This window comes from Lynx rufus, unplaced genomic scaffold (assembly GCF_022079265.1).
Source record: "Lynx rufus isolate CCGP_SWC_20201006 ecotype Redwood Valley unplaced genomic scaffold, mLynRuf1.p SCAF_18, whole genome shotgun sequence".
NCBI classification, from domain to species: domain Eukaryota; kingdom Metazoa; phylum Chordata; class Mammalia; order Carnivora; family Felidae; genus Lynx; species Lynx rufus.
In genome coordinates, this window is record NW_025814832.1 from 2,543,607 (window position 1) to 2,555,629 (window position 12,023).

The 12,023-nt window shown below is 53.0% G+C and overlaps 1 protein-coding gene across 7 annotated transcripts in view; it reads right to left on the reverse strand.

Annotated features, from left to right (window-relative positions):
- Positions 1-1,082: 1,082 nt before the first annotated feature.
- The window catches only part of RPH3AL (rabphilin 3A like (without C2 domains)), a 146,239-nt gene continuing 135,298 nt past the window's right edge, over positions 1,083-12,023 (reverse strand). For 6 of the 7 annotated variants that reach the window (XM_047080656.1, XM_047080651.1, XM_047080649.1 and 3 more), the window contains 3 exons: positions 6,528-6,641; positions 4,630-4,776; positions 1,083-2,282 (listed from right to left, as the gene is read on the reverse strand). In XM_047080656.1, the coding sequence (XP_046936612.1) occupies positions 2,248-2,282; positions 4,630-4,776; positions 6,528-6,641 (296 nt within the window). In that variant the 3' untranslated portion in view covers positions 1,083-2,247. The remainder of the gene's footprint in view (positions 2,283-4,629; positions 4,777-6,527; positions 6,642-12,023) is intronic. The other variant, XM_047080650.1, reaches the window with a different exon arrangement.

A 12,023-nucleotide genomic window follows, 5' to 3' on the forward strand; every position in this document is an offset into this window, starting at 1 on the left:
ATGAATTCAATCACATCTTGCCTTCAGGGTGGGTGGATGGAGAAAAAACCAGCTGTTAGTTAGGGAAGGGGACTGTGGATCTCTCCATTCATTGCTGTCTCACTCCAGCCTTTGGCTGGGCTTGGGCCCCCTGGTCCCAAATCTTTCTAGTTCAATCTTGGCCCGCAGTAAACCCGTCTTCTGCCAGGGTCAGGGAAGGGCCACATAGGCTGGGAGAAGGAATCTGGCGGTCTAGCTTCTTCCAACCAATACTATTTTCATATGCATCCCAACTTCCACCTGAGGGACACCTGGTCCCTCCAAGTTCTGAGCATCTGGGGGACTCTGCAAAGCAAATGGGGCTTATTCATGGTTGGCTTTCTCCCTTGTAGACATCTGGGGGAGCTGGGAAGCTGCCACTCGACAGTCATACTCTTCCATCTTCCAAAGTCTGCAGACCTCTCACCTGCTGCCATCCCTCTCCTCTCCTTTTTGGCTTTGCAGTCTATGCCATTTTTAGTCCTTTAGGTCATTTTGGTGGAGTTTTGGGGGCAGAGGAAATACAAATGTGTTTGGTCCACTGTATTTAACCACAAGTCCTTGTCCATTTTACATATGTGCATATAAATTTGTACAAGTCAGGGCGCCTGGGTGGCTCAGTCAGTGGAGCGTCCGACTTTGGCTTAGGTCATGATCTTGTGATTCATAGGTTGGAGCCCCACATCAGGCTCTGTGCTGACAGCTCAGAGCCAGGAACCTGCTTTGGATTCTGTGTCTCCCTCTCTCTCCATTCTTCCTCTACTCACACTCTGTCCCTCTCTCATAAATAAAAATTAAAATTAAAAAAAAAATTAAAAAAAGTTTGCACAGCTCATTTTGATTATATGTATACTTAATTTTTTTTTTAAAACATCAATGGCCTTGTTTTTCCATTCAACGTGAGGTTTGTGAGCTCTCCTAACACACATAGATCAAGCTCATTCCTTTTACTGTGGCTTAGGGAGTGCTCCAGTGACCAACATACTATGTTCCTTTCCATCCATTTCTCGATCGATGCATCTCAGAAACATAAGCGACTGTGCTCTGTTGATCAACACACTGGCTCAATGCAAATTCTAATCTTTATTGAATTCTGAAGCATGATTTGTCACACGGAAACAGTCTTTTTATGTCTGCCAGCAGCAAGGGCAAAAAAGCTAACGGTGGGGGCCTGAGAGCCCAGAGAGAAGGCCCTTCCAGAACCAGGTATGGGGGCCAGTGGGAGAGTGGCAGGAAGGATGAGAGAAGCGGACACACGCACGCACATGCACACACACACACACACTCTCTCTCTCTCTCACTCAATCTCTTTCTGTCTTCAGGGAAGGGTTTTCCAGAAGCAGTTGCTCACACTCTGAATTACTTATTTTTCATGCCAAACTGAACCTACTGAAGAGAAGTGAATTAAAGGCTCAGGGGAGCCTCGCACCCCAGCTGGGGACTCCGCTGAAGGCTGGTCTTCAATGAGTGAATTCACAGTGTCCACCGGAACCCTTCCCAGCTCCACCAGCTGGAGAGAGGCTGAGCAAGACTTGGGGAGGCCAACAGAGGGTTCCAGGAAACCTAAGCAAGAACCAGGTTTTAACCATAGTGTCTGGGCCAGCCCCGAATGAAGGGAGGATGTTGCTCCCACCTTCCAGAGTCACAGGCAAAGGGAGGGTGGGCAAGCCTCTCATCCCACACTCTCTGGACCCACTGCTCGTCTCTAGGGGCCAAGCTCAGCTCTGAAGGGCAACGTTCAGGGTTGGACTCTGCTTCCATTAATACAAATATGGAGAAAGCCCAGCCCAGTGCCCTCCAAAGCCGCAGTGCACGTGGGAGGGCCTGAAGGCCCTTGCACCCCAACACAAGACAAGAACAAACTTAAAATGAACACGGAGGTAGGCCTAGGGAGGGTGCAGGCAAAGGACAATAAATAAAGGTCATGGTGAGCGGAATGGCTGGGGGGTGGGGGTAGGTGAGGAGGGCTCCCAGGAGAGAAGGGTGCAGAAAGGCACTGAGTGAGGGGGGAAGCAGACCCAGCCCCACAAACACTGGTTTGTTGAGTCAGAGGTCATATCCAACAGGGCTGGCCAGCTGAGGGCTCCGAGACCGGTCAGGAAGGAGCCGGGAGGGGTCTGGGGACCCTTCCAGCTTTCTCTCGCTCTCAAACTCTTCCACTGGAAAATCTGCTCCATGCACCAATCACGCCTCTGCCAGGGCAGACAGAGAGGAACTTCAGAGGTCATGTCAGCAGCGAGGACTGGCCCCGGTGTGCCTTTTGCCTTTAGGGGAGAGGAAAAAAAAGGCCGCTCTAGGGTAAGTGGAGGCGGAGTCCGTCCCCAGTGACAGCTTGACCTTTGGGAATGAGATGGGGTGACCGCAGGGAAGACAGGCTCCTTGCTGGAGTGACCCCACACCTGGAGCAGCTTCCCTTTCTGAAACTAAACAGGGATCTGCCAGGGAGGACTGGGGGCTGGTGCCCCGGCCAGAGCTTTGCTCCGTTTCATTGCATCGTTGCTGGCAAATCATCTACTCCCCGTGCTTCAGTGTGTCCATCGACACCCAGGGTAATCAACACAGGTGATCTTAGATGCCAGAAAGAGCAAATGGGCATGGCAATAGAAAGCTTCTCTGTCGGGGCGTCTGGGGTGGTTTAGTCGGTTGAGCATCCGACTTCGGCTCAGGTCATGATCTCACAGTTCGTGAGTTTAAGCCCCACATTGGGCTCACAGCTGTCAGCGCAGAGCCCACATCAGATCCTCTGTCCCCTTCTCTCTGCCCCTCCCCCGATTGTGCTCTCTCAAAAAACCAAAAAAACAAAAAAACCCCAAACTTCCCTGTAGACCAATCCTCTTTGGGTTGTATCATAAGCCCCGGAGGCTCTCTACGCTCTGGGCCACATGGCCTCCATTGCTAGGTTTGTGCCAAAGACTTACTTAGGGCAGGCACTCCACACGGACACTGCATTTCACCCTCCCTGCAACCCCATGAGGAACACAGGGGGGTCCCCCCCGTAGCAATAATGGAATTGGGCACAGAGAGATCAAATATTAGGTTGACTCACATGATTGCCAATATCTGGCTCTTTCTCATCTATAAAAATGCAATTTCATATGGTTGAATTTTATGGTCTGTCCAAGTTCACATGTCTGGGAGCGGCAGGGCTAGGACTAAAACATGGCTGATTCCAAACTGTCCTCTGTGGAGGGTTTCAGGAGGCGGGAAGGAGGGGAGAGGGTCCACTCCACAGCCACAGCCACAGGGCCTCCCTCTCCCAGAGACCCGCCCACCCGCCACCTCTCTTACACGCCCTGCCCTGTAGCTTCCTGGCACCATTAAGGCAGGAGAAAGGGGAGGAGGGGAGACAGGGAGTGGGTGGGAGCTTCCACGAGGTTTCCTGGAGGGTGGCTGCCAGCACACATGGGCTCCCGCACCCCTAAATGCAGACTCCTGCATGGAGCTAACCGCGGACCCACACACGCACTGCGTGCCCACAGGTCTGCTGACCCAGAGGTGCCAGGTCTGGCTGGGGCTTCTTTCTTTCCTTTTTAAAAAGATTTTACTTAAAAAAAATTTTTTTTAATGTTTATTTCTTTTTTAGAGAAACAGAGCGCCAGCAGGGGAGGGGCAGGAGAAAGGGAGACACAGAATCCCAAGCAGGCTCCAGGCTCCAAGCTGTCAGCACAGAGCCGGATGTGAGGCTCGAACCCACAAACTGTAAGATCAGGACCTGAGCCAAAGTTGGACACTTAACCGACTGAGTCGCCCAGGCGCCCCAAGATTTTATTTTTTAAGTAATCTCTATATCCTACATGGGGCTCGAACTTACAACCCCGAGACAGAGTCACATGTTCCACTGACTGAGCCAGCCAGGCAACCCCGGGTGCGAGGGCAGAACTGAGGACTCTCACCACGTGCCCCCCCCGCCCCCCCCCACTGCATGATGATCCCTAGTTGGCCAGACAGGGACAGTGGGCACGGCAGGGTGGAGCTTGGGTTCTTACCCTTGGTTTCCACACCTATCAAATGGGGGTAATAAGCCTGCCATCCACTACTCCAGTAGAATGCAAGGGGACCTTAGGGGTGCAAGGGCAGGCTAGGCTCTATGCTGCCAGCTCCACGGGTCCTGAATTCTCCCTCTGATTTAGGTCTGGGCTGATTTGGGTGAGTTGATTCGGCTTCCTCAGCCACATGCTAGGTTTCTGGAGGTCAAGGACTGTCTCCCATCTGCCCACACTGGGCACACAATTGGGCTTGGTGAGGACTGGGGTGCCTGGCACACAGTAGGTGCTCTTGAAATGGGAGTTACTAAGGCCTCTGTGGAGATGGGGAAATGCTTTGAAAGATTACATGTACAAAGCAGTGGATGGTAACAACCATTGTTATGATTACTAAGAAGGGAGGGGGTGGTTGTCCTTATTTTGGGTCCCTCTCTGTTCATTGCAGGCAGGTGTGGGGTCTGGCTCACCTCTGTTCCCCCCAGTGCCTGGCATGGTGCTCAATAAACACAGAATTGCAAATGTCGTGTAGTACTCTCCAGTTTGGGCAGGTTGAGTGAGGGAGGAGGACCACGGGGAGCGGAAGAGGGAGAGGAGGAGGCTGGGTTAGAAGGAGCGGCTTGGTACTCACCGGGGCCCTTGGGGTCTGGCCAGGGTGGGGTGCCCAGCTGTGGGTCTGCAGAACCAGTCCCGGTCTCACTGGCCAGGTTTCTCTGGCTTTCCGAGAGGTGGCTGGGCTGGCAGGTGGGCCTCATCTTGGGGGACTCCGTGCTGCCGCCTGGAAGAGACCACGGGTGGGCTCTTTGGACCTTGAACTGAGACCGGGATGATGTCAGCCTGATAAGGAGCTGACGTAAAAGCTTCTCATTTGAAACTGTGATGGGTATCTATGGGATTGTCTGCCCGGAGCCCCTTACCTGCCACCCCCACGTGCCTGTCACGTTCTGGCGTGACCCCACCTTCTGGCCAGTGCTGAATGGTCCAGGATATATAAAGGCCACTGCATGGGCCCTTGGGTCAGCTCAGTAAGGAACAAGCCACCCACATGAAAACTGGCAACAAGGAGGAGTTCTTCCTGACTTCATAGAATGAGGAGGGGGAAGGGCATATACCTCCGTTAACCCGATGGGGTTATTATTTTTAAGTTTATGTATCTATTTCAGTAATCTCTACACCCAATGTGCGGCTTGAACTCACGACCTGGAGATCAAGAGTTGCATGCTCTACCGACTTAACCGACTGAGTCACCCAGGCGCCCCTCCTTCACACTTTTAAAAGATAGAATCTTTAGCCTGAGGGGCCTAAGAGATCATCCAGTCCAGCACCGGTCGTCTCCTGTGCTGCCTCCACCTACTGATACTGAACACTTGGATAACTGTGCCAAGGAGGATTCTGACGCCATGTCAGGCTCTGTGGGAAAGAGTATCATGATCCGCTAGTAATGTCTGCCATGGGCACAGGCGTGGGAGTAGAAGTGCGTGTGCCAGGCACCTGCCATCTCTGATCTAGCCTGAACTGCTGTCCCCACCGGGAGTTCCTTCCCTATCAGCCCTGGCAGATCACCCAACCTTGGCCCCAGGACAGCACCGGAGGCATGTCATTCCAGTTTGGGGCAGTTATTATAAAGCTCTTTGCTTATGCCCTAAAACCAACCTTCCTGAAATGTCTTTCAAATATCCCACTTCTAACCTCTGGAGTAACTCTGAATGACGTTGGTCCCCAGAAGGCCTTTTATGTGTTTAAAGGAAAGAAAAATATGCCCGAGGCCTTCTCTGCACCAGCCTCAAGACGCCGTTAAGGCTCTTTCACATGACAAGGTCACAGAGGAGAGCTCCAAGATGTTAAACTCAGGAGAAATTTTGGGGACCACCTGCTAAATAGAAAGAGAGGGGGCACCTGGATGGCTCAGTCAGTTAAGAGACTGGCTCTTGACTTTGGGTCAGGTCATGATCTCATGGTTTGTGAGTTCGAGCCCCGCATCTGGCTCTGAGCTGACAGGGTGGAGCCTGTTTGGGATTCTCTCCCTCGCCCTGCCCCTCCCCTCTCCGCACCCGCCCCCCGCCCTGTGCTCTCTCTCTCAGAATAAATAAACTTCAAGAAAAAAATAAAAAGAAGGAAACACAGGCCCAAAAGGTCAAGGTATGTGTATAGGGCCCCACCGTAGTTTCACGGCAGAGCTGAGCCCAAAGAACTTCGTACCTGATTTTTGCAACCGTCATCACTCACAAGGCACAGTCTCATCTTGGGAAAGCTTGCAGTGAGCTTGGGGAGGAATTCTGGGTGTGCAGGCAGGTTAGCTAGATCCGCCCTCCTTTCCCCGCCCCTGCACATACACCTGGGGCTCTTTTTCCTCCCACTCTGCAGTGGTGCTAATGCTTCAGCTTGAAGCATCCCAGCCCCCAGGCCCACTTCTCCTCCCTGATCTAGAACAACTCCATAGACACCTGCTGGGGAGCCACAGCCCGAGGAAGCAGCGAAGCCACTTGCACCCGGGGCTTTGGAAACGAGCAGTGTACTGGCTATGCTTACCTGATTCCCTCTGGGGTTTGTCACCTTTGGGGGCCCTCGCCCCAGTCGGAAGGAGTCTGTCCTCCAGGCTGGAGGAGCTGAGATCCGAGTCACTGTCACTGTCACTGGAAACCACTGGAAAGAACAGACACCAGCATAGGAGGTTACCGCTGCTGGTCACTACCAGCAGGCATGCAGGTTGGAGGGGCCAGGGCAGGCCTCCCCTCTGCCAGCACTTTTGCATATGCTAACTCACGGATGCTTCACAACAACCCCTGGAAGACAGGGTTACCTTCGTTTCACATGTGAGGAAACCGAGGCCCTCGCTCAAGGCAGTAAGTGGGAGAGCTGGGATTAGTTCCCTAGCAGGCTGGCTCCACACCCTGTGTTTGTGACCACTCTGATTTTCCTGGAAGAAATGAACTGGAAGTCAGCAGGCCTCGGCTCTCATCCCAGTTCATCCAGTAACTCGCACTGGGGCCCTGTGAGTGCAGAAGGGAGCCAGGCTGATGGGATTGGAGTCCCAGGAGAGGGGAGGAGAGGGAGCTCTCATGGCGGACACCTACTGTGGTAGAAATCTTTTCTGGACTAAATGGGACCATATTTGGCTGGTTAATCCACAGTGGGAGTCATAATACAGGATGTATTCAGAGGCTGAACATTCTATTTTAATTTTTTTTAAGTTGATTTTGAGAGAGCGTGTGCACATGCACACAGGGTAGAAAGAGAGGAGAGGGTGAGAATCCCAAGCAGGCTATGCGCTGCCAGTGTAGAGCCTGATGCAGGACTCGATCCCACGAACTGCCAGATCGTGACCTGCGCCGAAATCAAGAGTCAGACGCTTAAGCGACTGAGCCACCCGGGCACCCCTCCATTTTCATTTTAAGCACAGAAACGTACGTCCATCCGCCAATGTTTTGATGTAGGGGTGGGTGCTTCTTTGAGATGGGCCCACACAATCTTCCATGTCTAAGCTGCATCCATACTGCACTGTGATCCCCGGGTTCAGTTTCTTTAAACTGGAGCACAGCTTAAAGACACTGGCAAAGCAGGAGGAGTGCAGAATCCGTCCCTGTTTTTTCCATTTCTTTCTCCTGCCTTTTACAGTCGTCCTGCCCACACCTGATTCAATAGCTTTTTTAAGCAAGTAGTTTCTATCAAGACTTTCCAAAGTCCTGGTTTTAATGAAATGACTGTCTTTTCTGGCTCTTTTCATCAGTTTATGTAACATTTAATTAAATGATGTAATTCTAATACCAAGTACAACAGCACAGAAAGGTTTGGGATCACAGGTAAGTAGCTCTCACAGGTGACTGACTCTGTGGATGGGGCAAGAGTCAGTGTGCCTTGGGGCTCCTGGGTGGCTCAGTCGGTTGAATGTCCGACTTCGGCTCAGGTCATAATCTCGCCATGCAGAGTTCGAGCCCAGGGTGGGGCTCTGTGCTGACAGCTCAGAGCCTGGAGCCTGCTTCGGATTCTGTGTCTCCCTCTCTCTGCCCTTCCCCCCTCTCCACCCCCCGCCCCCGGGTCAAAAATAAATAAACATTAAAGAGTCAGTGTGCCTGGCCAGAGAGTACAAGACACCTGGTTCCAGAGGGAGGGTTGGAGGGGCTGGGTGCCCTCTGCCCGGCACTATGCCAGGTGCCTAGACAGCATTATCTGCCAGTCAGCCCCGTGCCAATGGGACTTGTCTGGCGGGACACGGGACTGGAAATAAAACCAGTCTATGCCAACGGTGGCTCATAGGTTGCGTCTGACCAGCTGGGCTGCTTGAGGAGCAACTTGCAGAGGGGGATCCTGAGGTGGTACCAAGAGCCCACAGGAAGACCAGCCTGGTCATGCAGGGAAACCCAGAGTGGGCACAGGGGCGGGGCAGCAGCGGCAGGACCTAAGTCATGTAGCTTCTAGCCAGATCTAAGGCCTTCTGGAAAGCCTCTGTGCCTTCAGCCTGGGTCACCTTTCAGCAAAGGGGGTCACGGGTCACAGAATTCGGCAACCAGAGGGATGGAGCTGGCCAACCATAATCAAGAGATTCTCAACCCCGCAGCTTCCATAGCAGAGCTCTTCTCTCCCCCTCATCGCCACATTCTGCCAGTTTCACCTCCTAAATGGTTCTCCAATCAGTGGCCGTCTCGCCATCGGTCACGGCCCCTGCCTAGCTCAGGGCCTCAGGGTCTCCGGTCTGGTCTCCCTCAATAACTTCCCACCCGGGCCCCTCCTTCAGGCACGTCCGTCTGCTCAGAGGGGAACGCTCCAGCTAACACACAGATCCTAGCTCGTCCCTCTTTAGACGTTCCCTGTAACCTACAAGCCCATGCTCCTGATCTTTGTCTACTCCTCTAGCTGCATCCTGCACAATCTGCTCTCTTGCCCAGGCTTCTCCACACCTCTCAGAGTTCCTACCAAACTGCCAGTTGGTACCTCCTGTGGTTACTCCCTTCTCGCTGCCCAGAACGCCCTGCCCATGGCTCTTCTCCTGGCTCCTTTTTATTTATTTAGTTAGTAATCTCTACCCCCAACGTGGGGCTCGAACTCACAACCTCGAGATCAAGACTCACATGTTCTACTGACTGCGCCAGCCGGACACCCCTCTCCCGGCTCCTTTTGGACACCATCTCCTCCAATCACCCGCGCCTGACTGGTTGAATACCTGACGCATTTTGGTATAGCCACTCTCGGCTTTCAGTGTGCGTGTGTCTTTCCCCCAGCGGACCCCCAGGCTCCTGGAGGGCAGGGGCCAAAGTGCACCCCTGATTGAGGCTGGTGAACTTCTCCTGCACAGCCTGACCCATGTGGGTGGGGCGAGAGTGATGTCAACGTGGAAGTTCCCAGCTTTTCCTTCCTTTATCTGCTCAAGGAGTTTGCTTTTTCTGCTCTCTTTCCCTCCTGGCCTTCAAGAAAGAGTTCTGCTTTGGCTCTTTGGGCTTTTGTGACGTAGACTCAAAAGGAGCTGGGAGCTCAGAGGGGCTGTGGTCCATATGCCCCTTCATAGTATTTGAGAAACGCAATGGCCTAATTGAGTTTGCCATTGCTTTGCAGGTCCCGGACTGGGTTTCTCTGATCACGATTCCACTGACCGAACCTCATGGGCGTTGGATTTATAAGCATTTACGTATTTTTGACTCAGTCAGCCTGACTAAAGTGACTAAACACCAACCCTGCGGGTCTCCAGACAAAGGGAGTGGGAAGTGGGCAGGAAGCAGCCAGCAGCTCCCTGTGCCTCCCTGTCTCCCTTGGGGCAGCTGCAAAGGAATCAGGGAGGATTCTGCCCCTCCATGGCAGGGCGTCTGGCAGCCTGTTGAGCAGAGAGGAAGTCCCTGAGGGGAGCGGGGACTGATCTCCACATTGGCTTCCCCAAGTCTCTGGCAGAGATGCTTATGGGTAATCTCATTCTTCTTGACCTGGAACGTTCCACCTCTCTGATGTTTCATATGCACGATCTTCATAATTCTGGGCCAGCGGGGAGGGGGCATGGGGCTGGGGCAGCGGGGGCCTGGGGGACATGTGGCTCCCTGATCTTGAAACAGTGCCTCAATCCAATGCACAGATGACAAAGGGCACAAAATACCGAGAACTCCAAAGGAGACGATGGGAAAGGGTGTCCAGGACTCAGGTTATGGTGGTGAGTTTTTTGTTTTTTTAATTAAAAAAAAATGTTTATTCATTTTTGAGAGGCAGAGAGAGGCAGAGCGTGAGCGGGGGAGGAGCAGAGAGAGAAGGAGACACAGAGTCCGAAGCAGGGTCCAGGCTCTGAGCTGTCAGCACAGAGCCCGATGTGGGGCTTGAACCCATGAACCGCAAGATCATGTATGGTGGTGAGCTCTTTATCCCACTTCTTTACCCTCCTCCCTGGTGTGTCGTCTGTCATACGTGCACAGTGTTGGGTCACATGAGTCCCGGAGTGAGCCTGAACTGTAAGAAGGACTATGCCGTGGTACGCTGAGAGAGCAGCTTTTGTGGGGAGGGGTATGTCTTGTCCAAAGCATCCAATCTCTGGAGGCAGAGTTCGGGAGGCAACGCCCTACGCAGTTCCCGTGTGCCTGTGCTGTGCAGGGTTTAGAAAAAACTAAATGTTTCCCAAGTTAGTCCGTTGACTTGTTCTTTGTCTCCTTTTATGGACCCCCGATGCCCATAGCCATGGAAAGGGGGGAATGGTTCCAGATGACAGGTGAATTTATGAAGGTGTCACAGAGCAGAGAACCGGCCAGCTGACAAGACTCCTTCCCTTAGGCTGTGTCTCCCTTGGCTGGCGCATCTTTGCTCATTGCATCTGGGATTTTGAGCCGGGGCCAGGCCTCAGCTTAGAGGTCTTTGCAGTGCAAACCCGATCCCATTCTAATCCACCATAATAAACTTTACTTGAAAGAAAGAAACCAAAAGAAGCCAGCAGTGTCCACGCCTGGCCTTGGCATTTCCTGTCAGTAGGAAAGAAACACACCAAAAGGACACTGCTGAGAATGTCCCTGGACAGGGTCCAACGCAAACGCCATTTGCCCAAATATTCCTCCAGCAGCAAGGGATGAAGTTTTTCTTCTTCCTCCCCCTCCGACTGTCACCATAAAACCCAAACCTTGGCTAATTTGCCATTCGATTGCCATTGCCACCCTTCTCGCTGCGTAGCAGCTGTGATCGTAAATCTTCCAGGTCTATTAACGACGCTTTTAGGCTCATAAATCTTTTGGCCCTTGCTCTTCCATCCTCAACAAAACACTGTGTCTGAAGGCTGATTTTTTCCCTTCGAATTCCCCAAAGACAGTCTAGGATGGCTTGGCGATGAGTGCTTGTATTCAGCCCACGCCTCGTTTTTCAGATTGAAGATGGGAAAACACCAGAGAGAAGACTGTCCCACTAGTCTCCCAAGGAGGAGGAGTCGCCAAATGGATTCACTTGGGCTCTGCCAGGAGGCAGGGAGGAGGGAGGGCCTCCTCCACCACGGTGGCCTGAGACCCCGGACCACTTGCTCGGGGAACTGGCATCCCTGGGATTTTCCCAGCATGCCCCAGAAGGGCTGTCCCACTCTGCTCGGCTCTCGTCCTCAGCAGCGGCTAGCCCCAGCGCCAGCCATGCCCACTTCTCTGGGGATAGGCCAGCTTTTTTTTTTTTTTCCTGGCTCACTCTTAGATGGATTTGCAATTTGACTGTCACCATGGAAACTTAGAGTTTGGGTACATGGGGGTGGGGGAAGTCTTTCCTTTTGGAAAGTCTTTCCTGATTGCCTCAAAGGACATGTGTGGCAGCTGCCGTCCTGTGAAGCCACCCTGCCCGGGATGGTCCAGGGCACAGGCAGGATGCTGGCCGCTTGACCTCACAGCACTGCATTGGGTGGGGGCACCTGGCTCCTGGCTCTTCTCTGCCACCACCTTTCCTTGTGACCGTGGGCATCTCTCAGGACTTCATCACGCAGAGACCAACCCAGGCAGCTACTGGGTCTGAATCCTAGGATTCAACTTCAGATCAGCTCTGTATCATCAGGGGAGAGACCCCAGGGTCCCTCTCTGGTTGAGAGGTGGGGAGATG